Source organism: Rana temporaria, chromosome 5, assembly GCF_905171775.1.
Source record: "Rana temporaria chromosome 5, aRanTem1.1, whole genome shotgun sequence".
NCBI lineage: Eukaryota > Metazoa > Chordata > Amphibia > Anura > Ranidae > Rana > Rana temporaria.
Window position 1 is genome coordinate 377,580,489 of NC_053493.1, and position 27,256 is coordinate 377,607,744.

At 42.5% G+C, this 27,256-nt stretch overlaps 1 protein-coding gene across 1 annotated transcript in view; it reads left to right on the plus strand.

Moving 5' to 3' along the window:
• LOC120941316 (fibrocystin-L-like) overlaps positions 1-27,256 on the plus strand; it is a 292,358-nt gene that overhangs the window by 101,335 nt on the left and 163,767 nt on the right. The window contains exons 23-25 of the mRNA XM_040354641.1: positions 3,659-3,816; positions 12,788-12,932; positions 24,613-24,770. Coding sequence (XP_040210575.1) covers positions 3,659-3,816; positions 12,788-12,932; positions 24,613-24,770 — 461 coding nt within the window. The remainder of the gene's footprint in view (positions 1-3,658; positions 3,817-12,787; positions 12,933-24,612; positions 24,771-27,256) is intronic.

The window sequence follows — 27,256 nt, forward strand, 5'->3', positions numbered from 1 at the left end:
TGATACGCTCATATGCGTAATTACTAAACCGCATGTTTTTTTTTTCCGATCCACTGTACCTTAGTAATCCATTATGTTACTGGCCGCTTCCTGTATATGGATTCATCGGGTAGTGTGCGGGTATTCCGTCACTTCCTCGATGCCGCAATGTCTCCTGGGAGCTTTTGTCAAGCTTCTTTCTAAATCCCGCAATAACTCATGGCAGACCTCCGCAATGATTCCTGGAAATAATGACAAAAGCTCCCAGGAGACATTGCGGCATCGAGGAAGTGACGGAATACCCGCATACTACCCAATGAATCCATATACAGGAAGTGGCCAGTAACATAAAGGATTACTAAGGTTTGCCTGCCCCTGACAGTGACTCGAGCTGGGCATCGCCACTTAGTGAAGGATTGGCTCGGGCGGCTCGGGTGCTCTCGGTTGCTCTAGTCCTGCAAAGGGAACTGCGTTCCTGCTGTGAAAAAAGTGCAGGAACTCCGTTCCCACGCGTTTCCGCAGGACTTGAGCTCTGCTTCACATGGTAAAAGTGGATCCTTGCTATTACATCTCTAGAGATGTTTCAGGCAAGTATGATGGTTTTGGCGGCCTGTGGGCTCTGTCTATGATAATATCAGCAGGTCCCACAGTTAGTAGAGCTGTTGTCATAAGCTTTTGGAGGTATGAGCACAGATCAGCAGGTTTGACAGATTTTGGTATACCCCTGAATTTGACGTCATTTTATGAGCGATCTGTCCTCGGTATCTGCCATTTTGAGGCGCATGGCTTTAAGCTCATCTTCAATATCAAAATAGGCATCAACTAACTCATTAAACGCCAAAGTAAATTCCTCAATTTTATGTTCCACATACTCCATTCTGCTGCAGACTTCATTCACCTCTTTTTTTGTGGAGCACATAAAGGATACTATATCCTGCTGGAGGGCCCCCCGCACTGTTAGTAACATTTCTTTCATAGTGAAGTCTATGATGGGCTACCCTGTGGTAGGAAATGCATCCAGTTGCTGGCCGTATGCTGAGGCCTCCTCCATTTCCTCCCCTGCCCTGTCTGTGGCATCCTGCTCATCTCCCTCCTCCCCTAGCCTCTGTTTTTACTTCACAGGGCTATTAAATGCAGTGGATGGCCTGTAAAAGTCGCCTCACCCATAGATGGCAATGGATGGAGAGTAGTTCCCAACGCCATCTTGGATTGGCCAGCCCGCTGCAGGAGGGAAGGAATCTGTAAGTTTCCATGTGCCCTCTCTCTCCTTGCGCTTGCTCATTGTGCCCAGGCTGTGTGCCTCGGTCCCCCCTCTCTGTGGAGGTGATTTTTAGGCCGTGTCTGTGTGCTGTGAGCTGCCGGCTTTTCCCCCCGATAACACCAAATTTAACACACCTGTTCCCCATTCACACCTGAGACCTTGTAACACTAACAAGTCACAGGACACCGGGGAGGGAAAATGGCTAATTGGGCCCAATTCAGACATTTTCAATTAGGGGTGTACTCACTTTTGTTGCCAGCGGTTTAGACATTAATGGATGTGTGTTGAGTTATTTTGAAGGGACAGCAAATTTACACTGTTATACAAGCTGTACACTCACTACTTTACATTGTAGCAAAGTTTTATTTCTTCAGTGTTGTCACATGAAAATATATAATACAATATTTACAAAAATGTGAGGGGTGTACTCACTTTTGTGAGTCTTATTATGTTTAGCAGGGAATTCTGCTGTAATAAATGCAATTAATGATTAAATGCGTCATGCATCTGAATATGTTATTTCATTTTTTGGTGGATGCTGGAGACCTGACAGTTTGCTTCAATTCCTGTGGCTGTTCCTATTATGTTTTTCTATTAAACAAGTTTAATAAAATCTGAAAACAAAAGTATGCATACATTTCAGTTGTACAAGGGTGTAAAATAAAGTTAGTATTACAGATATGAACACATGAAATGGCTACACATTACTACACCATAACCCCAGTTAAGACATAATTACCTCTATGTATTCTGGATATCACTGAGGGGACTGGTGACAGTTGAGGTAAAGTTCCCCTTGACAACATTTGGGTGTTGTAGTAGGGGAGGTCCCTACTAAGGGACTACCCCTCCTTCCTATTGTTTTTTATTTAATTTTATATCATAGCAGTAGGAGTGTCTGTAAACTATAAAATTGAGGGGGACAAAAATTAAAGCCTAAATGTACTTAAAAGAAAAAAAAAATTCAGCACAGGTGATGTGACTTACTTTTAGCGAGATATGTCCCTTGTGCTGCTGAGTCCCCCATTCGCCAAAATCGTCCTATTCCAATGCTCCCCCTGCATGCACCACAATATTCTTCTACTGCGGCAGGAGATTAATAGAGCTAAGAGGCTGTAGTTAAGAGCGCCAAGCCGCCAACTATGCCCACCCTCTCCCTCCAACTGCTCCATTGATAGAAAGCCATTACTACAGCTTCTATGAATGATGAGACAGAATCCATGACTTCAATTATCTGTTCATGCTCCAATCATAGATCTGTAACTGTAGCACTGGTTTCTATGAATTAAGGAGCTGGGTGAAAGGGGCGAGCATAGTTGGGCACTTTTCATGAGAGCTCATCACTGCCTCTTAGGCCTCGTACAGACGAGCGGATCTGTCCGATGAAAACGGTCCGCAGACCGTTTATCGGACATGTCCGCTGGGATCATTTGGTCTGATGGCTGTACACACCATCAGACCAAATTTCCCACGGACAGACGACGCGGTGACGACGCGGTTACGACGCGGTGACGATGACGCAGCGACGTGCGCGAACCCGGAAGTTCAATGGTTCTCGGGCCAGCGGACATGTCCGATGAGTCATACTGACCATCGGAGATGTCCGGCTGACATGGTTCCAGCGGACATGTTTCTTAGCATGCTAAGAAACAGTTGTCCGCTGAAAAGCTGTCCGGTCGGCCGGAAAATTGTCCGGTCGGCCCTACACACGACCGAACATGTCCGCGGAAACTGGTCCGCCGGACCAGTTTCCGCGGACATGTTCGGTCGTGTGTACGAGGCCTAAGTTTCACATTCAGAATATGATTTTAATCCCATCAGGGAAATTATTAATTCTATTAATCCCTGCCACATTGTAAGATTATAGTGGCAAAGGTAGGGTGGTGGAGGAGGAATATTTCATCAAAAACAGGACACAACAGCACAAGGGACATACATCGCTGAAGGCAAGTAATGTCCTTTGTGCTGATTTTAATTTTTTTGCTTTAGGTAAACTTAGGCTTTAATGTAACTAGATCTTGTTGCTGGGGTATCCAAGATGTCTCAGCCCACACCGTTTTCCAAAAATTCACCTCTTCCTTCACCTTATAATGTCAACATCTAAAGCTGACAAAACATAAGTTACTCTTTTTATGCATCAAGCCGAGACCCAGTACTGCAATGGCAGCAACACCATGGGAAAGGGGGTTTTGCTTCCTAGCATGCAATATTTATAAAATACACTTCATATAGGTGATGTTCCAAATCTTCAGGGGTGATTAGCTATTTTCATGAAATCATATGGGTTATGTTAGGTGTTTGGCTTAGATACAAACATCAAGACAGGCAGCACCTTTGTTTCTTTTAAGACAAGTCCATTTAAACTTTCTCTTATACATTTACATTGCTGTTCATCTCTTTCTCCTGTATGTGATTCAGGTCACAGGCAAAGACCGGCCTTATCCGAAAGTGGGATTAAGATCAGTAGCATTGATGTGACCAGCACGATTAGTACATCTGTAACCCAGCATACCATCACTATAACACCATACAACTGCGGGTACAATTTCCCGCTCTTTGCTGTAGGATTTGCTGAGGTATGTTTGAGAGAAAGATCTTGTTCTTAAGAAAATTAAACAAAATTATATTCTTATCTTTTAAATTAGTGTTGATCCATAAATAATGCCATGTGGTCACTTAGCACCTCACATTAATATGTTTTTATGTCAGTCTGACTGCTGCCAAAGTGCCATTGTAGGGTCTAATGCAGATTCCGTGTGGGCTGCAGTAAACTATGATGTCTCATTTAAATGTGTTATTGGGTGGGCAATCCACAAGGGGATCACTAGAGAATTTAACAGATTACAGGAAGTCAGTAAAGGCTTGGTATGTTTTATCTGTTGGGGGAATCACTACTGTTCCGGCCATCAACAAATTAAAATATGACTGGAAAGAGTAAAACTTTGGAAAGAGTAAGAAAGATACAAAACAACTGTGAAGCCCTGTACACACGATTGGATATCTGATGGAATCTAATCCAATGGATTTTTTCATCGGATATCCGATGAAGCTGACTTTCATTAGTCTTGCCTACACACCATCAGTCAAAAATCCAACCGTGCCAGTGACGTAAAACACTACGACCTGCTGAGAAAAATTAAGTTTAATGCTTCCGAGCATGCGTCGACTTGATTCTGAGCATGCATGGATTTTTGACCGATGGACTTCCACACAGACGATCGTTTTTTTCTATCGTTTTCTTATCCGTAGAAAAAAATTAAAACATGTTCTATTTTTTTTCTCCAATGGAAAACAAACCGATGGGGCCCACACACGATCGATTTGTCCGATGAAAACAGTCTGTTTTCATCGGACAAACCGATCGTGTGTACAGGGTTTGAAGTTATTAATATTTGTTTTTGGTCTCCAGAACTTGGGTGGTCCAGGCATTCTGGAGCTTCCAAAAAAGTCAGATGATTGCTCTAGTGGGACAGTGCTATTTTGCCTGTCGAAACCCTAACGGGGTCCCTGGGAGAGTCAGCTTGTATAGAATGAAAGGATGGTTGCACCAAGACAAAGGAATCAGTCCAGATATACATTTTTATTTGTCACAAGAAAAGGGTCTATCAAGAGATGGCAGATAACATGTTTCAGGGGTCATACATGAATTCCCATTCAATAGGGCTTGGATTATTATGTAAGAGGAATTTTTAAGGGCTTTTTATTCCTGCATTTTAAGTGGTTCTAAAGCCTAAAGGTTTTTACAGTATTGCATTCTATGCATTAACCTCTTGACCACTGGGCACTTAAACCCCCTTCCTAACCAGATACATTTTCAGCTTTCGGTGCTCTCACATTTTGAATGACAATTACTCAGTCATGCAACACTGTACCTATATGAAATTTTCGTCCTTTTTTTCCCACAAATAGAGCTTTCTTTTGGTGGTATTTGATCACCTATGAGTTTTTTATTTTTTGTGCTATAAATTAAAAAAGACTGAAAATTTTGTAAAAAAAAATGAAATGTTCTTCATTTATATTATAAAATATTGCAAATAAGTAATTTTTCTTCATACATTTTGGCAAAAATGTATACTGCTACATATCTTTGGTAAAAATAACCCAGATTAGTGGATATAATTTAGTCTGGGTAAAAGTTATAGGATCTATAAGCTATGGTGCCAATCACTGAAAATGTATCAATTTGATCACACCTGATGTGCTGACAGCCTCTCATTTCTTGAGACCCTAACAAGCCAGTAAAGTACAAATCCCTCCCAAATGACCCCTTTTTGGAAAGTAGACATTCCAAGGTAGTTTGTAAGAGGCATAGGTAGTTTTTTGAAGTTGTAATTTTTTCCCACAATTCTTTGCAAAATGAAGATTTATTTTTTATTTTTTTCACACCAAATTGTCACTATAACAGGTTATTTCTCTCACATGGCATGTACATTCCACAAATGACACCCCAAAATATATTCTGCTACTCCTCCTGAGTATGGGGATACCACATGTGTGAGACTTTTACACAGCATGAATACATACAGAGGCCCAACATTGAAGTAGCAACTTCAGGTGTTCTAAGAGCATAAATTACACATATTTAGCTAGATTCAGCATTCTTTTACGTCGGCGTATCTATAGATACGCCGCGTAAGTAGAAAGATGCGCCGTCGTATCTATGCGTGCCATTCTGGTAGCTAGATACGCCTGAATTCTAGCTTCCTCCGACCGACGTAAGTGTTAGTACGCCGTCGTATCTAGGGTGCATATTTACGCTGGCCGCTAGGGGCGCTTCCGTAGATTTACGCGTAGAATATGTTAATGACCTAGATACGCCGATTCACGAACGTACTTGCGCCCGCTACGCCGTTTAAGTAAGGCTTACGTCCGGCGTAACGTTACCCCTGCTATATGAGGCGCAGCCAATGTTAAAGTATGGACGTCAGAACAGCCGTCGAATTTTAAGTCATTTACGTAAGTGGTACGTGAATGGGGCTGTGCGTAGGTTATGTTCACGTCGAAAGCATTGAGCCGACGTATCTTAGGGAGTATATGCGACGTGACTCTGAGAATGCGCGCGTGATCCCGTTAGTGGAAAAATTTACATGGGGTCACGGCTATTTTGAATACAACACGCCCACTACCTTCCACATTTGAATTAGGCGGGCTTACGCCTGCCTAGTTACACTACGCCGGCGCAACGTACGGCGCCAGACCTTTGTGAATAATGGTCTGGGTGCCCTATTTTACGTTGGAGTAGCGCATATGAGATGCGCTACGCCGGCACAACTATACGCTGAGCTATGTGAATCTAGCTCCTAATCTCTCAACCACCTATTACACTTTTGAAGGCCCTGGAGCACCAAGACAATGGAAACCCCCACAAGGTGACTCCATTTTGGAAACCTAACACCCCAATGTATAATCTATGAGGCATAATGAGTCTTTTGAACAGTTCATCTTTTTCCAGAAGTTTTGGGAAAATGTGGAAAAGAAAACGAAAACGCATTTTTTTTTTAAACAAAGTTGTCCATTTATAAGATATTTCCTACACATAGCATGTACATAGCCAAAATGACACCCCAAAATATATTCTGCTATTCCTCCTGAGTATGACGATACCACATGTGTGAGACTTTTACACAGCCTGGCCAGATAGAGGCCCAACATCCAAGAATAACCATCAAGTGTTCTAGGGACATAAATTACACATCTAATTTCCTTACAATCTATCCCATTTTTTGAAGGCCCTTCATATTTCTAGCACATAGCATATACATACCAAGAATTACATCCTAAAATACATTCTGCTTAGTAATGGGTAAACAAAATATTTCCTGTGGTTTTAGTAGTGCAGTTGTCCACAGGAGGAGAGCCCTGATCCAGGCAGCAAGCAGGGACGTTGTCAGCGTCGGTGAATGGAATTATCCAGGTAGCAGGCAGAAATATTGTCCATAGTCAGTACAGGCAGGGATACTGTCCAGGGTCAGTGCAAGTAGAGACATTGCCAGCAGTGCCAAAATAGTGGTCCTGGTAGTAAGTAGGAACATGGTCCAAGTAGCAGGCCAGGAAAGAATGGGGACAGTTATAGAGGCTTCTCCCACCCAAATCTCTTTGAAGCCTCCGAGTCTCCAGACCCTAATCCAGGAATGAGAAAACAAAAAAAATAGTTTTCTTCATCCAGAAAAACAATTCTGGAGCCCCTCACATATGTGAGACCCCTGTGTCCCCACTAGCATAGCAGGGTAAAAGATCAATCCAAGACGCAGGCAAAAAACATGGTTAAACAGTCCAGGGTCAGTTTCAGAGCGGGCAGAAGTAGGTACAGTTTATCGTTAGGCAGAAGCGTGGTCGTATAACAGTCCAGGGTCGGTTCCAGAGCAGGCAGAATAGGTACAGTTTAGCGTTAGGCAGAAGCGTGGTCGTATAACAGTCCAGGGTCAGTTCCAGAGCAGGCAGAGGTAGGTACAGTTTAACGTTGGGCAGAAGCGTAGTTGTATAACAGGCCAGGGTCAGTTCCGGAGCAGGCAGCGGTATGTACAGTGGCATAAGAGGTGTGGCGGTAAATGACAATAACGTTTACCATACTTTCCTAATAATGTAGAAAAGTATGGTAACGGCGGAAACATTGACTCAAACAAAGGCCTGGTTGGGAAGGACAATCAGGGCAATAATATGTAGTGTATTTTGTAGTTCCTTCTTTGGTGCACACCCGACATCTCTTCTGACGTTTTCGGCCTGTTTCATGGGGGGGGGGGTTCTCAATAAAGTGGCGTTCGTGGAGTCTGCTCATGCAATCAGAGCAAATGCTATCTGGTGAGTTTTCAGGGTACAAAAGGGAGGAGATAATTTCTTCTTGGTACTGAAGATAAGATAAGGGGGTCCTTGTAGATTTACGGTAAATTACATAAATGTTGTAAATAGTCAAACTGATAAGATTTATGGAGACCTTTTTATACCAATAGCGGCTTTTTCTTGTGGGAAGGTAGGGTTTGAGCATCTGATCATTGAAATCGACTCCCCCCATGAACAAATTATAGTAATGAACACATTGTGGTTTTTGGATAGGGCCGTTTCTTCTGGGGATTTCCACGTAGGTGTCGTTATGTATCGTTGAGAGCATGTGGACGTTTCGTTTGTCCCTCCACCTGATAGCCAATACTTCTTCATTCCGCAAAGACGCCGTCTCCCCTTTTCGCAGTTTTTCAGTAACAAGCCTTTACGGGAAACCCTTACTATTGGGTCGCACTGTACCACATGCTGGAGTGCCCATCCGGTGAAGGTTTGCGGAAGAGGGGCAAGCTTGTATAGAAATTATCCACATAAAGGTGGTAACCCTTTCCAAGGAGTGGATATACAAGCTCCCAAACAATCTTAACCACTTCCGGACTGCCGAACGACTATATATGTCAGCACTTTGAAGAGGGCTATCTCGGTTATGGCAGCAGCTGCTCATCTCTTCAGGTGGCGGTCCGGTTTCCGATAATGGTGGTCTCTGCGGGATAAGGTCCTTGTCACTGCTTTGTATGTATACGAGTGAGGGGAAGATGGCCCCCACCCAGGGCCGCCATCAGGGGGGTACAGGCAGTACACCTGTAAGGGGCCCGGATGGCAACCCCCTTTAACCCCTTCCATACGGGGCATTTTCACCCCCTTCCTGCCCAGACCAATTTTTAGTTTTCAGCGCTGTTGCACTTTGAATGACAATTGCGTGGTCATGCAACACTGTACCCAAACTAAATCTTTATGTTTTTTTCCCCCCACAAATAGAGCTTTCGTTTGGTGGTATTTGATCATCTCTGCGGTTTTTATTTTTTCGCTATAAACAAAAGAAGAGCGACAATTTTTAAAAAAAACACAATATTTTTTACTTTTTATTTAATAAATATCACACTTTTTTTTTTAAAAGAAATTTTTTTCCTCAGTTTAGGCCGATACGTATTCTTCTACATATTTTTGGTAAAAAAAAAATTGCAATAATCGTATATTGATTGGTTTGCGCAAAAGTTATAGCGTCTACAAAATAGGTGATAGATTTATGGCATTTTTATTTTATTAATTTTTTTACTAGTATTGGCGGCGATTTGCGATTTTTTACTGTGACCGTGACATTGCGGCGAACACATCGGACACTTTTGACACATTTTTGGGACCATTCACATTTATACAGCGATTAATGCTATAAATATGCATTGAGTACTGTGTAAACGTGACTGGCAGGGAAGGGGTTAACCACTAGGGGGCACTGAAGGGGTTAATATGTTCCCTAAGGTGTGTTCGAACTGTAGGGGGGAGGGGACTCTCAAGGGGAGGAGACCGATGTGTGTTCCTCTGTACTGGGAACACACATTGGTCTCCTCACCGCTGACAGGAGGTGGATCCACAGATCCACACTCCTGCCGTGATTACCGGCAATCGCGGCCAACGGGCACCTGCGCCGGGTCACGAGCGCTGCCGCGGGCACGCGTGTGTGCGCGCGCCCTAGATCGCCGGGAACACAGGACGTCATATGACGTCCACCCGGATCGGCGAGGGGCTCCTTCCGCCGTCATTTCCTTATGGCGCAGTATGGAAGGGGAAAATGTATTTATTTTTTATATATTTTTTTATATTTTTTATTTCTTTTATTTATATATATATATATATATATATATATAATTTTTGTTTTTTATTATTACTATTATTATTATTAAAGGGCCCAGAGGTCCCCAGGGCCCCGGATGGCAACCCCCCTTTTTTTATAAAAAAAAAATAAAAAAACATTTATATTATTTTATTTCTTTTTTTTTCTTTTTATTTCTTTTTTTTTATATATATACTGTATGTATATATTTTTTTAATAAAGGGCTCAAAGGTCCCCAGGGCCCCATGTGACAACCCCCCCCCCTGGAGCCGTCAATAGGGGCAGAGGCGATCGGGTCCTTGTCACTGCTTAATATGGATATTGATATATTTTTTTTGTTTGTTTTTCATTATTATTATTATTATTATTAATATTATTATTATTATTATTATTATTATTATTATTAAAGGTCCCAGAGGTCCCCAGGGCCCCAGATGGCAACCCCCCTTTTTTTTATAAAAAGATTTCATTTTTTTTCTTTTTATTTCCTTTTTTTTATATATGTATATATTTTTTTATTAAAGGGCTCAGAGGTCCCCAGGGCCCCATGTGACAACCCCCCCCCCTTTTTTTATAAATATTTATTTTATTTGTTTTTTATTTGAGGGCCCAGAGCTCCCCAGGGCCCTGGATGGCAACCTCCTTTCTTTTTATTTTTTATAAATGTTTATTTTTATTTATATATATATATATATATATATATATATATATATATATATATATATATATATATATATATATATATATATATATATATATATATATATATATATATATATATTTTATATAATTTTATTAAAGGGCCCAGAGGTCCCGGATGGCAACCCCCTTTTTTTGTAATTTATTTTTATAAAAAAAATAATAATTTGTGTGTATATATATATATATATATATATATAAAAATATATATATATATATACCGTGTTTCTCCGAAAATAAGACGTAGTCCGAAAATAAGCCGTAGCGGGATTTCGACGCAAGCTCGAAATATAAGCCATACCCCCAAAAATAAGACGTAGTGATGGCGTGTCGAATCCCCAAAAATAAGACGTAGTGATGCAGAGCGGCGCGGAGCGGTAAACAAGACGTGATAGGCGTACTGTACTGGTGCGGAGCTCAGGAGCTGTAAAGAAGTCGTGCAGCCCTTCTTATCTGCTCCACGGTATCTCTAAGTGACCGGAGAGGTGTCGGCAGCCCCATAAATACGGTAAGGTCGGCTCCCCCTGTCAGGTGAAAGTGAAAGTAAAAAGTCTCCTCAGTGAAGTGAGGAGAAGGACGCTCTGTACTCAGGGGAAGAAGTAAAGCTTCTCCCCAGCACTGACCAGCAACAGTCTCTCACCCCACACAAACATAGTTGAATAAATGTAGATTGTTGTACCATACTGTTGTACCATACTTGCCGGTAATAAAAATAAGACATCCCCTGAAAATAAGCCATAGTGTGATTTCTTGAGGAAAAATAAATATAAGACGGTGTCTTATTTTCAGGGAAACACGATAGATATATATATTTTATTAAAGGGTCCAGAGGTCCCCAGGGCCCCAGATGACAACCCCCCCTTCTCAATTTCAGGCGGCAGCATTCCCCCCCCCCCCCCCGGTTCTCTGCTCCAGGAGGGCCCATGCCTGAAGCTGTGTAAGGGGCCCCATAATTCCTGATGGCGACCCTGCCCCCACCCATCTCCATACCATAGCACGGTGAAAGCGACGTCAAAATGTCACTTTTGCCCATAGCTTTTAAAGAGCTATTTTTTGTAATTTTTTTAAATGCCCAAATTTGTTTGGCCATTTTAGTCTAAATATAAGATCTGAGGTCTTTTTGACCCCAGATGTCATATTTAAGAGGACCTGTGTTTTTTCTATTACAAGGGATGTTTACATTCCTTGTAATAGGAATAAAAGTGACCAAATTTTATTTATTTTTTTAAAACAGTGTAAAAATAAATAAAAGAAAGTAAAATAAATAAGAAAAAAAATGTTTTAAACCGCCCTGTCCCGACGAGCTCGCGCGAAGAAGCGAACGCATACGTGAGTAGCGCCCGCATATGAAAACGGTGTTCAAACCACACATTTGAGGTATCACCACCATTGTTAGAGCAATAGCAATAATTCTAGCCCTAGGCCTTCACTGTAACTCAAAACATGCAACCTGTAGAATTTTTTAAACGTTGCCTATTGAGATTTTTAAGGGTGAAAGTTTGACGTCATTCCACGAGCGGGCGCAATTTTGAAGCGTGACATGTTGGGTATCAATTTACTCGGCGTAACATTATCCTTCACAATATAAAACAAATTGGGCTAGCTTTAATGTTGTCTTATTTTTTAATTCAAAAAAACATTTTTTTTTCCAAAAAAAGTGCACTTGTAAGACCGCTGCGCAAATATGGTGCGACAAAAAGTATTGCAATGACGGCCATTTTATTCTCTATGGTGTTAGAAAAAAATGTATAACGTTTGGGGGGTTCTACGTAATTTTCTAGCAAAAAAAACTTTTTTTTAACTTGTAAACACCACATCTAAAAAAGAGTGGTTAAACCTCGTGTGGAGGCTTCCATTTGTGGATGGACATTTTATGGTTATACAACCTATCACATTGCTATAATCTTTTTATATGGACTATAAACTGAAGGACTTATGAATAAATGGTTGTGGAACGAATCCTTTGAGTTTCAATTAGTTCTTATGTGGAAATTTGCTTTGATATACAAGTGCTTTGAATTACAAACATGCTTCTGGAACGAATTGTGCTTGCAATCCAAGGTTTTACTGTACTACAGTGTATATATATATATATATATATATATATATATATATATATATATATAATTAGTTATTCACAAGGATAGCTGTTTAGTATCAAAAGATTATTTGTCAATAAAAGTAAATTATAAGAAAAACAGAATAATAATTTGTCTCTGTTCTTCAATCTCTCATACTAATAGGGCATTCAGAACAATGCTGATTCAGCCATCTATCGCGCATCAACCTGGACTGAAGGGACATCAATAAGAATCAACAGAACTAAAACAGCTTCTCCACCTATTGGGGGAACATTCAGTATTGTGGGTTATGGGAAGGAGATTCCAGGTACTGTCACTTATGCTAATTTTCATTATTCTAGATTAAATACTGAATTGGGCTTTCTGAAACTCCAGTCTTTTAAAATGTTAGGTTTGTGCCTCCTCCTGAACTCCAGGCAAACTACTAAATGCACCAATGAAATACGTCTAAATAATTTGTCTTACCTGCCATTCTGTCCATTAAGTCCTGATATCTACACTGCTCTGTCATCTGGCCGTTCTCTGCTACAGTTAGGTAGTACTAATAGTTATTTTTCCTATTCTAGACTTCCTCAATGAACCCTGAAATGGGTTTTAATTCTCAGGGAACACTTTTTATTTTTATTTTTATTATTGGGGGTCAGTGAGAAGAAGACACCTTAAGCCTCGTACACACCACAGGACATGTCCGATGAAAACGGTCTGCGGACCGTTTTCATCAGACATGTCCGCTCGGAGATTTCGCTCAGAGATTTCGGTCTGATGGCTGTACACACCATCAAACCGAAATCCCCGCGGACAGAAAACGCGGTGACGCAGACGACACCGACGTTCTCTATCGCGCGAGTTCAATGCTTCCACGCATGCGTCGAATCAATTTGACGCATGCGCGGGATTTCGGTCCGCTGGTTAGACGTACTAACCAGCGGACATGTCTGACGGACAGCTCTCCAGCGGACAAGTTTCTTAGCATCCAGGCGCAGCCATCCATAGTAAGGGAAACATGCAGTGAAGCCATTGCGGCTTCACTGCCCGTTTCCTACTGGGCATGCGCGAGCAGCCCGGCGCTTTGTGAATGGGCCGGCTGCTTTCTGGGATACACACAGTTCCCAGAATGCAGCGCGAAACAGAGTGTAGGAGGAGGAAGAGAATCGATCGCGGTGGATAAAGAGGCAGATTCGGCACTTCTGCATAGCAACAGCTATTTAGGGTAAGTAAAAAAATATATATAAATTTATTTATTTTTTTTGGAAAGATTTTTTTCAGGGTGGAACTCCGCTTTAAGTTATTTAAACACTTTATGGTCTCTCTGAGGCTTAATCAATAGTTTTACTCGCTCTATATTGCTGTTTGCTATTGCAGTTTGATAGCACGTTTGGAATTTAAATTTGCTGTGATGTTTGGAACTGAAGTTTGGTGGAACAACAAGTAAACACATAACTAGTTCAGTATACAGTTCTAATCACATTATTAACAATAGGAACATATATAACTGTATTAAATACCTATTTTGGCCACTTGCTTCCATAAAACAGAACTCTGAATGGATGTGTGTCTGTTCAGTTCCTCTCTCTCTGGTGTAACGGGTTCTAGCATCTCTGCTAGGGAACTTTCCAGACAGAATGAGTGTAATGCCGCGTACACACCATCGCTTTATGCGATGGAAAAAAACGTCATTTTCAAAAACGTCAATTTAATTGACCGTGTGTGGGCAAAAACGTCGTTTTATGTCTTCTAAAAAACGACAGAAAAAAAATGAAGCATGCTTCAATTTTATGTGTCGTTTTTGGCCGACGTCGTTTTCTGTGTTCTAAACATTGACCGTGTGTACGTAAAAACGTCGATTTAAGCCCGCGCATGCTCAGAAGCAAGTTAGGAGACGGCAGCGCTCATTCATGTAAAACGACTGTTCAGAATGGAATCAGCACATTCGTTAAGGTGTTTTTCAGCGTATAGACAAGAAAATAAAGCGCTTCTTTAAGCCCTGCTTTTAACTGCTACCCAGAAATGGACGTTTGTTGCGGCTGATCTTGTTACATAGTTATGACAAGCTTTTAATTAGTTTCTTTCTTGTTTGATAATGTTTATGTTTGTGTTCTGTTATTTAGTTGTATCTTCCATCTTAAACATTTTAAATATATATATTGGTCCACCTTTTTTTTTTTTTTTTAATTTTTGTCACCAATTTGATTAGTAATCTCTATTTTGTTTTTATTTAGCAGTGTGTGAAGTGTCTGCAACAACCTAATTTTTTAGTTAACTCACCCACAAGCATGTTTTTTTACCTTGTTAATGTTTGCATTATTTATTTTGTAATGGGTCTGCCCACTCAATACTGATCTCTCAAATCTACAATAAAGAAACATGTTGAAATTTGGCAGAAAAAATTATATTTATTTTAGTCTTCATCAAAATTAAAAAAAAAAAAAGTGGCAACCCAAAAACACAACATAATAAAAACAAAGATGCCAAGGTAGGCAGCACTTTAGAGCATGCTTGATTTTTTCTGAAAACAAGGGTCCCCGAAGCCACAAATACAGCCTGTGAGTCCACATTAAAATTCCATCAGGGGCACCGTATTATTTCTTCGCCCTTTTCTTCCCAGCAGCCTTCCCTGCAGCCTTCCCGGTAGCCCGAGTCCTTGGGGGCTGGGTTCCTGGAGGAGATGAGGTGGCAGGAGCCAGAGCAGCCTCATGAGGTGGAGGAGCAGGAGCAGGTGCAGGAGCAGGAGCAGGAGCAGGAGCAGGAGCAGGAGGAGCAGCAAGGACAGGAGGAGCAATCCGCACAATGTGGGTGTCGTCATCGAGCTGCCCCAGGGATGCCATGGTTATGGCTTGGAAGATGAGGAGTTCGCAGCGCACACGCTGGCTCTGCTCCAGATTGTACATCTTGGCTGCAATGAGCGCTGCGAACCCCTCAACTTCACTGGGTGGCTCTCGGATGGCTGCAGTAGCTTGGCGAAGCAGGCCCTGGGTCTCCTCCTCCATTTGTCGCATACTCCTGAGCCGTTTATTGGGATTGCGGAATGGAGGGATCCGGGAGATGGTATCCCGCCGGCGTGCCTCCTGGGTCCCACTGGGGCCTGCCACCTCCTGGCTCCCAGTGGGCTCTGCCACCTCCTGCCTTGCAGTTGGCCCTGGCTCCTCCTGGCTCCCTGTGGGCCCTGTCTCTTCCTGGCTCCCTGTGGGCCCTGGCTCTTCCTGGCTCCCTGTGGGCCCTGGCTCTTCCTGGCTTGGGTCTGCCTGTGTATCAAAAAAAGGAACATATGTTATTAGTGTTTGTCATTAATCACACACATTTTTACAATCATGAGTGATGCAAATTGAATGTCAATATATATTACACACAGGGTCGCCATCCTTAATTATGTGGCCCCTTAAACACCTTCAGACATGGTCCCCCTGGAATTATGTGGGTTGTTGCATGCCTAATTTAGTAAATAAGTGGCCTTTTCCCCAAAAATTAATTTATTCAATTTAGTGTCAACTAGATAGTACTCAAAAAGGGTGTCTTCCATCTGGGACCCCTTGCAGGTGTATTGCGTTACTCCCCCCTACTGGCCTATCTGAAAATGCCACCCACTCCTTCATCAACATTATTAATTTCCCCATTTTGACACCATCATGTTTTCCCACTACTGACTATTGATCCTATCCCTAAACTTACGAGATTCACATAGAATTTAGAACAATAGTAACATACATTTACCATTATTACTATACTTGTCATATACTAACTAAATTCAGACAAAAAACACATACCATTCTCCATGGCTCACAATTGGGGTCCTCCAGGAACTCTTCCTCTTCCTCCGAGCTTGCCTGCTCTTGTCTGCAGGGAACACTGGAGGATTGGCTGCTGGGAGCTACCTCTTGGGGGAAGGGTAGACATGGATGTCCTGGTCTCAATGTGGTCGTCCAGGAACTGCAGCTGACTATAGTACCACAGGGTTGGTTTGTATATGGAGTCAGCTGCAGCCCCAGACCTCATTGAGGCCAGGACTTGGACCCGTTGGGCCCTGTAGGTGCCCCTGATGGAATTGATTTTGTTTTTCACAGTGGCTGTTGTGGCGTTGGGGACCCTTGTTTTCACAAAAACAAGCATGCTCTGTCTAGCTTTCTCCCTGGCATCTTTGTTTTTATTTATTGTGCTTTTGGTTTGCCACAGAACTGGATGTTCCTTCCATTTTTCGATGAATTCTGTCAGGAACTCCCCATCCTTGAAGGCATCCATTCTTTCTGCACATGAAACAGAAGCCAAAACATAATGTAATTAAAGGCACTAGCTTACTTCCCCTAACTAGCCCACAAACTCATTCCCTATTCACTATAATAAAGTCGGAATAAAAAACTTACGTCTCGTCGTTAGGAAAGATCGTGATTTACGCCTTCTTCCACAGACTATGCACGCCGTTTACAAACACGTCCCATCCCTTTTACACTACGCACGCGTGACGCTCCGCACGACACCCCGCCCCTGACGTTCGGTATCGTCCTTTCCACGCCCCTTCTCTGTCGTTTGGTGAGTGAGAAAAGATGGACAACATGGAGGTGTATTCTAGCTCAAGCCAGGAGGCAGGCCAGGCCCAACCACGCCGCAGATTCCGGTGCAGAGCCTCCAATATGAGTTTTCAAGAAATGGTGGAGATGGTCACCATATTGAGGAGGGAGGACTATGATGCCAAGCATGGCCCCTACATGCATCCCAATAAAATAAAAGCCCAAATTATGGAGAAGGTCATCCGTAGGCTCCAGCGGAAGTTTGGGAAAACCAGGAGCAGAGAGCACCTGCGCAAAAGGTGGTCGGATTTAAAAAAAAGGGAACCCCACCAACTTTACAGAATTAATAGGGTGATTCGAAGAAGAAGTAAGTTTTTTCCATGTGTATTTAATTATTTTGGTGTGTTCTTTGTGCCATTTTTTTATTTGCCAGGTTGACCATAAAATGAATATTATGAATGTGGACGCATGATGCAGTCGTCGTAGTCGTCGTTCATTCGGTGACTTTCAATAATCCAAGACCATATTAATGAGAAATGGCATCATGCCTAGTTTGCATGTGCAAAGGGGAGTTGAAGCACTGTATCTGAACAAAAATCGTAAATTTAGGAATTGTGGGCGAATGAACGACGACTCCTATGACCAATTAGTCGACACAAATATGAAAGTTGTGACATTTTTGGGGCTTTAAAAAAAGGTGTATTCAATTCTGGAATAGATGGAAATGTGTTTCAGCTTATTTTAGAAGAAACGTAAATACCTTGAGATTCACAAAAAGGAGCGTTTGCTACTCCTTTTTTTATTGAACATGTGTACTCAGTAGCACAATTGTTTGTCACAATCACAACCTATGTTGGGTCACACACAGGGGTGAGCAGATCCAGGGGAGACTTGTTTAGCTTACATATCTAAAAAAAAAATTTGGGTTAACAGATTTGACATTACTTTGTGAATGGATTAAATACTGGTCTATTTTCTTGATAATTGTTTAAAAATCAACAATAGTGACCTTTTGTTTATCATGTATTAATTTTTGGGTGTCATTTCATGCCGCTCGTAATGGTTGAACCTCATGTTTTCCCTTTCTTCAATCTTGTAGGGCACAATGAAGCAGAAAGGCAGGAGGCACGAGCCAATCAAGCCACACCCCCGAGGGATGTAGAGGAAGAGGAACCTGCCTCAACATCCGGTAAAGTAACATCTACCACATTTTCTGTGAATATAGATATAGGCATACAATCTTTTAACACATGTTTTGGTTCCACATTTCAGGAGGAAATCGGGCTGGTCAGGGACTGGACACGTATAGTGCCCAGCTCCTCATCGGCGAGGTTCTCACCTGCAGGGCCCAAGTCGAGGACATACGTCTGGCCTGCCGTGAAATACGCCACAAAGCAAAGACGCTGGAACGGCAGCTTAAAAATTTTATTAATGTTTTGGGGAGGGTTTAATTGTTTGTGTATTTTCTTTTTGCCTTGAATTTGAAAAAAAAAAAAAAAAAAATATATAAAAATTGGTGTACTAATCAAAAAAGACCAAAAAAATAAAAAAAAATGATATTTTGTAATAATCAAAAAAGACCAAAAAAATATAAAAAAATGATATTTTGTACTAATCAAAAAAGACCAAAAAAATATAAAAAAATGATATTTTGTACTAATCAAAAAAGACCAAAAAAATATAAAAAAAATGATATTTTGTACTAATCAAAAAAGACCAAAAAAATATAAAAAAATGATATTTTGTAATAATCAAAAAAGACCAAAAAAATATAAAAAAAATTTTTTGTTGTACTAATCAAAAAGAAAAAAGTAAGAAATAAATAACATTTTGGTCTCCAAACAATTTGTGTGTAGTTATTGGTATCAATGCAGACTCATTCAATTACTCAGGCATATTTGTAGAGTTATTAAGATTTAACACTCATGGGAATTTATGACATACCAAACACATGGCTGGATGAGAACCTAGGAAAAAGAAACATTACCCCCCAAAACTTACAAATAACTAAAATCAAAAAAATAAACACTGTTTCATCAAACAAAAAGTAAATTTTAATCTTTAATCAAGATCAGGCATTTCAATGGCCCCCCTCCCCATAAAATAGTCCACATATGATTGACGCACTGCACGTGCGGTTTGGGGGGCCAAGCCTCTATGGCTAGCCTGATGTCCCGGCTCCGGAGCCACAACATCAGCCTCATCAGGCAATACCGTAAGGTAAGTTTGTGAATTTCGTTTCAAGAAATTGTGCAAAATGCAACAAGATAGGATGATGTAATTCCACTTGTATTCCGCCATGTTTATTGCTGTTAGAAACAATCTGAATCGGCTGGCCATGATTCCAAAGGCATTCTCTACCACACGTCTTGCTCTGGCCAGCCGATAATTAAAAACCCTCCTCTCATGGGTGAGGGTGCGTACGGGAAATGGCCTCATGAGGTGGGGACCCAAACCAAAAGCCTCATCTGCTACAAACACGAAGGGCAGACCCTCTTCGTTCTCCTCCGCAGGTGGCAATCCTAGGTCCTCCAACCGAAGCCGTTGGGCGAACTCCGTCTCCGCAAAGACACCGCCGTCCGACATCCGGCCATTTTTCCCAACATCCACGTACAAGAACTCGTAATTTGCAGAGACCACCGCCATCAAAACAACGCTGTGGAACCCCTTGTAATTGAAGAAATGGGATCCACTATGGGGTGGGGGCACAATGCGGATGTGCTTGCCATCAATGGCTCCTCCGCAGTTCGGAAAGTTCCAACGCTGGGAGAAGTCCGCTGCCACAGTCTGCCATTCCTGTGGCGTGGTGGGGAACTGGATAGAAAGAAAATAAAAAATACATTAAAACAAAGATTTTGAACAGAATATAGCTAAAATTACAAGGGATCCCACCAACAATTCCACAAAAAAGGTTAGTATTAAAAAATAACATGTGAACACTTAAGCATATTAATCACCCCCCTCTGATGTTGCAAAAAAAGATTTAGGGGGAGTGGGGCTCAAGATGAGTTTCTCACATGAGAAACAACCCCCCAAAAAAATTCAAACTCAGAAAAATAATTATTAGTATGTAGTTGAAAAATCGAGGGGGGGGGTTTGGACAATGGAGGCCACAAATAAACGGGGATATAGGGACACACAAAATGCAGCACTACAATGGAGGCCACAAATAAACGGGGATATAGGGACACACAAAATGCAGCACTACAATGGAGGCCACAAATAAACGGGGATATAGGGACTATGCTAGGTGGGTTTGGCCACAACATAGAATGATGGACAGGTTGGCTAAATTAAATAAACATGTAGGGCTTTACAAATTGTGTAGAACAGCATACATAGAGACAAAGTGAGCATTCTGAGCATATTATAAACATTTTTTTATTACTTTTTTTGGGACATAGTTTGACCATTGAAAGAACACCACTTACCTTAACATAGTCCTCCTGAAGGACCTGAATGATGGCCGAACAGGTCTCCGGGATTATGAGGCCCAGAGCCTGGGGGGAGATGCCCGTCGAGAACTTCAAGTCCTGCAGACTTCTCCCTGTTGCAAGGTAGCGCAACGTAGCAACTAGCCTCTGCTCAGCAGTGATGGCTTCCCGCATAACGGTGTCCTGCCTGGTGATATATGGCGACACCAAAGCCAAAAGCTGCTGAAATACGGGGTCAGACATCCTAAGAAAATTCCTGAAATCATCAGGGTTATTTTCTCGGATCTCCCGCAGCAGAGGCATATGAGAGAACTGGTCCCTGCGTAGCAACCAGTTCTTGGTCCACAACCTCCTCCTCACCCTGTTCATGGACCGTCGCTGGGATGCAGCACACATCCTAACAACAAGCACAGCACGATCTCGGCGACGAGTTCGTACCCGCAACATGGCTTGAAAACGGTCGTCAAATCAGATCAGACTAAAAATTACGCCCTGAAGTAAAGAATGGCCTTTGAAGAACGACCTGCTAAACAGCACCGTGCACACAAAACGTAATGCCTAAACAAATACGTCCTTAGTACAAGCACTGTATCACAGATCCGACAACAAATAGACAAACTGTACGACAGAAAACGAAATTTAAAGCACAGTCACTGAAAATCACGAATCGTATCTCACCAAACTTTTACTAACACGCAGCAACACGATATCAGCAAAAGAGGCCGTCTTCCGCATGGAAACGACCCTTTATAGTGACGTCGTGCGTGATTGACGGAACTGCGCTGTGCTAGAGCGTTGTGAAAATGCGATGGTGTGTATGCTACGTCGTTGTTCAAATTGAAGTTTGAAAAATGACGTTTTTTTAAAGCACATAAAGCGTCGCATTTTTCCATCGCAGAAAGCGATGGTGTGTACGCGGCATAAGGCTGACTGTGATTGGCTAATGCCGCGTACACACCATCGCTTTATGTGATAAAAAAAAACGACATTTTCTGTGAAGTAAAAAATTACGTTTTTGAAACTTCAATTTTCAAAGACGAAGTTGCCTACACACCATCGTTTTTTCACAATGTTCTAGCAAAGCGAGGTTACGTTCACCACATTTTTCCATTGAAGCTCGCTTCATAACTAGCTTCTGGGCATGCGCGGGTGTAAAAACGTCGTTTTAAACGTCGTTTTTTGCTACACACGGTCAATTTCTGTGAAGTAAAAAACGACGTTTTGAAAAACGACACATAAAATTGAAGCATGCTTCAATTTTTTTTTGTCGTTTTTCACAAGACATAAACCGACGTTTTCCCCCACACACGGTCATTTAAAGTGACGTTTTTTTTTATTACATAAAGTGATGGTGTGTACGCGGCATAAGACTCTTGCTCAGTGTGAGATTGGCTGTGATTAGCCAAGACTCCTGATGAGTCACTAAAGCTTAACTCTATGCTTTTTGGTTTCAATTATGCTGTGTCATTAAGCTTACCTTACAGTCGCACAACAAATCTTAAAAGGCATATTCTCTCTTTTTGCTTTTGTGAACACAATATACAACTGTCAGGCCTCGTACACACGACAGAGTTTCTCGGCAGAATTCACCGAGAAACTCGGTCAAAACCCGGATTCTGCCGAGAAACTCTGTCGTCTGTACAGTTTTGGCTCGATGGAGCCGCCGAGGAACTCGACGAGAAAATAGAGAACATGTTCTCTATTTTCTCGTTGTTCTCGTTGTTCTATGGGAGAAGGCGGCCCGCCGAGCTCCTCGGCGGCTTCATCCCAAAACTCGACGAGGAACTCGACGTGCCAAGCACGTCGAGTTCCTCTGTCGTGTGTACGGGGCCTCAGGCCTCGTACACACGACCAGACATGTCCGATGAAAACGGTCCGCGGACCGTTTTATCGGACATGTCTGCTGGGAGGTTTTGGTCTGATGTGTGTACACACCATCAGACCAAAATCCCCGCGGACAGAAAACGCAGTGACGTATACGACACCGACGTTCTCTGACACGGAAGTACAATGCTTCCACGCATGCGTCGAATCAATTAGATTTCGGGCCGCTGGTTATACATCATAACCAGCGGACATGTCCGATGAGTCATACTAACCATCGGACATGTCCGACGGACAGCTTTCCAGCGGACAAGTTTCTTAGCATGCTAAGAAACTTTTGTCCGCTGGAAACCTGTCCGCTCGGCCATAAAACTGTCCGCTAGGCCCTACACACGGTCGGACATGTCCGCGGAAACTGGTTCGCGGACCAGTTTCAGCGGACATGTTCAGTCGTGTGTACAAGGCCTTACATGACATCCATATATAAAGTCACAGTAAATAACTCTGCTTTTATCCCTCACATATGAGCTTATGAACTGTATTAACGTTATTACAGGTCTAGCTATATATGCATGTAAGTCACATTAGCAACCTAGGACAGGTCTTAGCTGGCCAGCTACAAGGTGGTGCTGATGGGGACACTCTGATGTGAAGGGGATGCTGATGGAGACATACTGATGTAAGGTGTGCACTAATGGGACACTCTGATGTGAGGGGGGTGCTGATGGGGACACTCTGATGTGAGGGAGAGCACTGATGGGACACTCTGATGTAAAGGGGGACACCGATTTGGACAGTCTGATGTAAAGGGGGACTCTGATGGGGGCACCTGATGTTTAGGGGGACTCTGATGGGGACACATGTTGTAATTAATTGGGACACCAGATGTAAAGGGGAGCTCTGATTGAGGCACCTTATGTTAAATGGTATTATTTTCTTATACTTGAAATGTGGATGTGATTGGCCTACTTGGTAATATGTTTTATTAGAGAGAGATTTGGAACTTTTAGCAACCTCTTTGAATTTTAATGAATTCCCTCTTCCCCTAGGTAGGCATTTGTGCATTGCAGGAATGTGTGCAAAGTTCCTGCAATACACAAACACACACGGCTCTTTTACATGTGTGCATTGGTGATGTTGATTCTCAATTGCACAACACACACGCATGATAACAAATTACTGTACATTTTTAGTGCAGTGTGATTTTTAAAAAAAAAAATTGTACATCCTTCACGCGTAGGGCAGCCCATTGAAATGAATGGACTGCCCTATAGGTGCTGGACAAAACCATGTACACTCAATCACATCTGCAAATGCATGAATGGAGCCTTTTTGCTCTGTGCACTGCTATTAGTCTTGCCCTCTCCACCTGGGGGAGGGGGCGCAGTTTGCCATCTTTGCCCTGGGCGCTGGATGACCTATTCCTGGCACTGGGAAGGAGTTAAGAAGGAATGGACTACCTTCAGACATACCAACCCTTAATTTATCCATTGCTGTATGTATATATATATATATATACAGGGCTTTTTTTCAGGGGGAACTTGGTGGAACTCAGTTCCACCATCGCTGGCTCAGACCCTTGGGGGGGGGGGGGGGGGGGGGGTTGCTCACCACAATCACTTGTAAACACAGAAGTCTGGTTTCTGTGTTTACAAGTAGCAGCTCTGCACTCTGTGTGTAACCCCCCTGAACTCTGCACTCTGTATGTAATGCAATCCTTGTATTTAATGCCGCTTTAAGACCCTCCTACTGTTTGTGAAATTTGACTGACCACACCCACTATTTGATGTGATTTGGAGGGTGTGTGTGGGTGGAGGGGTTTTGGGGGCTCGTGGCTGAGTTCCAGCGCCTATTGTTTGAGAAAAAAAGCCCTATATACATATATATATATGGTGTCCAACACGCAGACTCTCATAGACTACAGTTGAGGCTATACTATACAGAGGTGCTTTCATGAGGCAGTTTGGCTTCCGCATATATTTGCAAATGTTGTGCAATCAAAACCTCTGTTTTTAACGCAAATTGTTAGACAGTGTGATTTGTTTTGCTTTTTTTCTGACTAGCTAGCAAGTGTGCTTGGAAATAAATGCTTGTTTTGTTTGCTGTTTAAAGCCCTTCCATGCGTGTGCACCCTGCTCTACAAGCTAGTCATGAATTTGGGTGGTTGCCATTTTTGTTTACTTATCATGTTGGCAGATGGACTCTTTACACATATTTCTTTGCATTGTAGATCTTCCTGTAGACATATCAGCAATGAAGCTAAAGTGTGCCCTAGAAACTATTCCAGAAAATGGTCAGGTTACTGTTTCATCATCATATCGAGACTGCAGACGATACTCCTGGCAGATTCATTTTGTGACAGCTACAGGCTCTCAGCCTCTTATACAGGTAAGAACCTTGCTATGTAAAGGACAGTTAAATCCAGTGTCAGTACCAGCCACCTTCTTCATTTCTCTTGGAATTTCCAGTGGGACAGTTTCTACAATTAACTTTTTTCTCTTCCTGATTGAATGAGGCCAAAATTCAGGTGTCACTGTCTGAAAATCTATTTGTAAATTTTACATTTTGGGAAATGTATTGGACATGCAGCACATCACTTGACTTTGCAATGGTCTCCACAGCTGGGAATTGTGAAGATATTTCACCATTGGATCAGTGGCGGCTGGTGCTCAAAATTTTTAGGGGGGAGCAAACAAATTAAAAAAAAAAGACAATTGCAGCCTCACTGTGCCCATCAAAGGCAGCCACTGTGCCCATCAAAGGCAGCCACTGTGCCATGCCATCAATTGTCGCCACTGTGCCATCAATTGTCGCCACTGTGTCATCAATTGTCACCACTGTGCCATCAATTGTCACCACTGTGCCATGCCAAACGCAGCCACTGTGCCATCAAACGCAGCCACTGTGCCATGCCATCAATTGTTACCACTGTGACCACATCAATTGTCGCCACTGTGCCCACATCAATTGTCGCCACTGTACCCACATCAATTGTCCCCACTGTGCCCACATCAATTGTCCCCACTGTGCCCACATCAATTGTCGCCACTGTGCCCACATCAATTGTCCCCACTGTGCCCACATCAATTGTCCCCCACTGTGCCCACATCAATTGTCCCCACTGTGCCCTGTAAAATGCTGCTAGTCAGATTGCCCCACCCCCCCCCCCGCCCGGCACTTACCTTTCTGGGGTTCGCCATCCTCGTTCCACGGTCCCTCTATGGCCTAGTACACACGAGAGGATCAATCCGCTTGAATTTATCCGCAGATTTTTTTCCGCGGATCGGCTGAATTATCTGTTGGTCCGCTGGATCGTACACACCAGCGGATCTATCCGCTGAAACCGGTCCGCGGATAAATTCCAGCGGATAGATCCTCTCGTGTGTACGGGGCCTAAGTCTTCTGCCGCCCTCGATGACGCTTCAGCCAATCAGGTTACTGATAACCAGAATCAGTGAACCTGATTGGCTGAGACGGCCGTCAGTCTTATCCAAGGGACGTAGCCCACTACGTTCCGAGGATAAGACATCCGGGAGCTGAAGGGCTGTACTGGGAAAGCCTATCAGAGCCGCTGGCTCTGATAGGCATTTCCGCACAGCCAACCAGCTGTCCTTATTCAGATAATGGGTGCCCAATGTCCGGTTATCTGAATAGGCTAGCCACAATAACATACACTCATGCAATGCATGAGTGTATGATATTTGCGCGACGCTGCAAAACAAATTTTTAAAAGCCTTAAAGGGCCCGTTTTTTTTTCCGCGTTTTTTTATGACTACAGGAGGGGGGGCCACTGCATTGGACTCCCTAAGAAAATAATAAACCTGTCTTTTTACAAAATGAATTTATCAGTTTAAGGTGAAATATTCACTCAAAACGTCAAAACAGATATTCCAGTTTTGGCAATTTTGACTAGAGCTGATGTCTTAAGCTGGCAATATGCTGCAGCTGCTGGTTGAGAAAAGCTTTCCAACTCAAAAGTGATCAAACAATCTCTGTCCAGCAGAGACAGCCACACACTGATTCAAATCCCTGCTGAACCATACGAATTTCGATCAGTGTATGGCCAGCTTTAGTGTATGGTGAATAATAATGCATTAAAGGGATACTAAAGGTTCAGTTTAAAAGAAAAAATAACAAACATGTCATACTTACCTCCACTGTGCAGTTCGTTTTGCACAGAGTGGCCCCGAACGTCCTCTTCTGGGGTCCCACAGCGGCTCTCGCGGCTCCTCCCCGCAATAACTAACCCCCTCTGGGAAGCTATACTTCATATTCCCATCACACACATTCCTGGATAAGCTCTTGTGTTTGGGTGCTTGTAGAAACAACCAGATAGATACTGGTGCACGTTACAGTAGAAATATTTGCCAGCACACCTTGGAACGACGTAAATAGCGTCCAAACGGATGGTTTATTGCATGATCACAACACAGAGAGTGCAACGTTTTGGAGCCACGCAGGACCCCTTCGTTAGTAATTAGCTACTAGAGGAGCACCAAGGGAGAACATGCAAAATAATAATGAAAGAAGCTGGGATAAATGAAATATTTAGTAGCAATCCAATACCATGCTGCACAATTATTTTTTAAGAACACTTATTGAACCTTTTAAAGGGGTTGTAAAAGTTCCTTTTTTATTCTCTAAATAGGTTCCTTTAAGCTAGTGCATTGTTGGATCATTTACCTTTTCCTTCCATTTCCCTTCTAAATGTTTTTTTTCTTTGTCTGAATTTCTCACTTCCTGTTCCTCCTCAGTAAGCTGTTCTGATTGACTATCCACCACTCAGATGATGGTGGAAAGCTTACTGAGGAGAAACAGGAAGTGAGAAATTCAGACAAAGAAAAAAAACATTTAGAAGGGAAATGGAAGGAAAA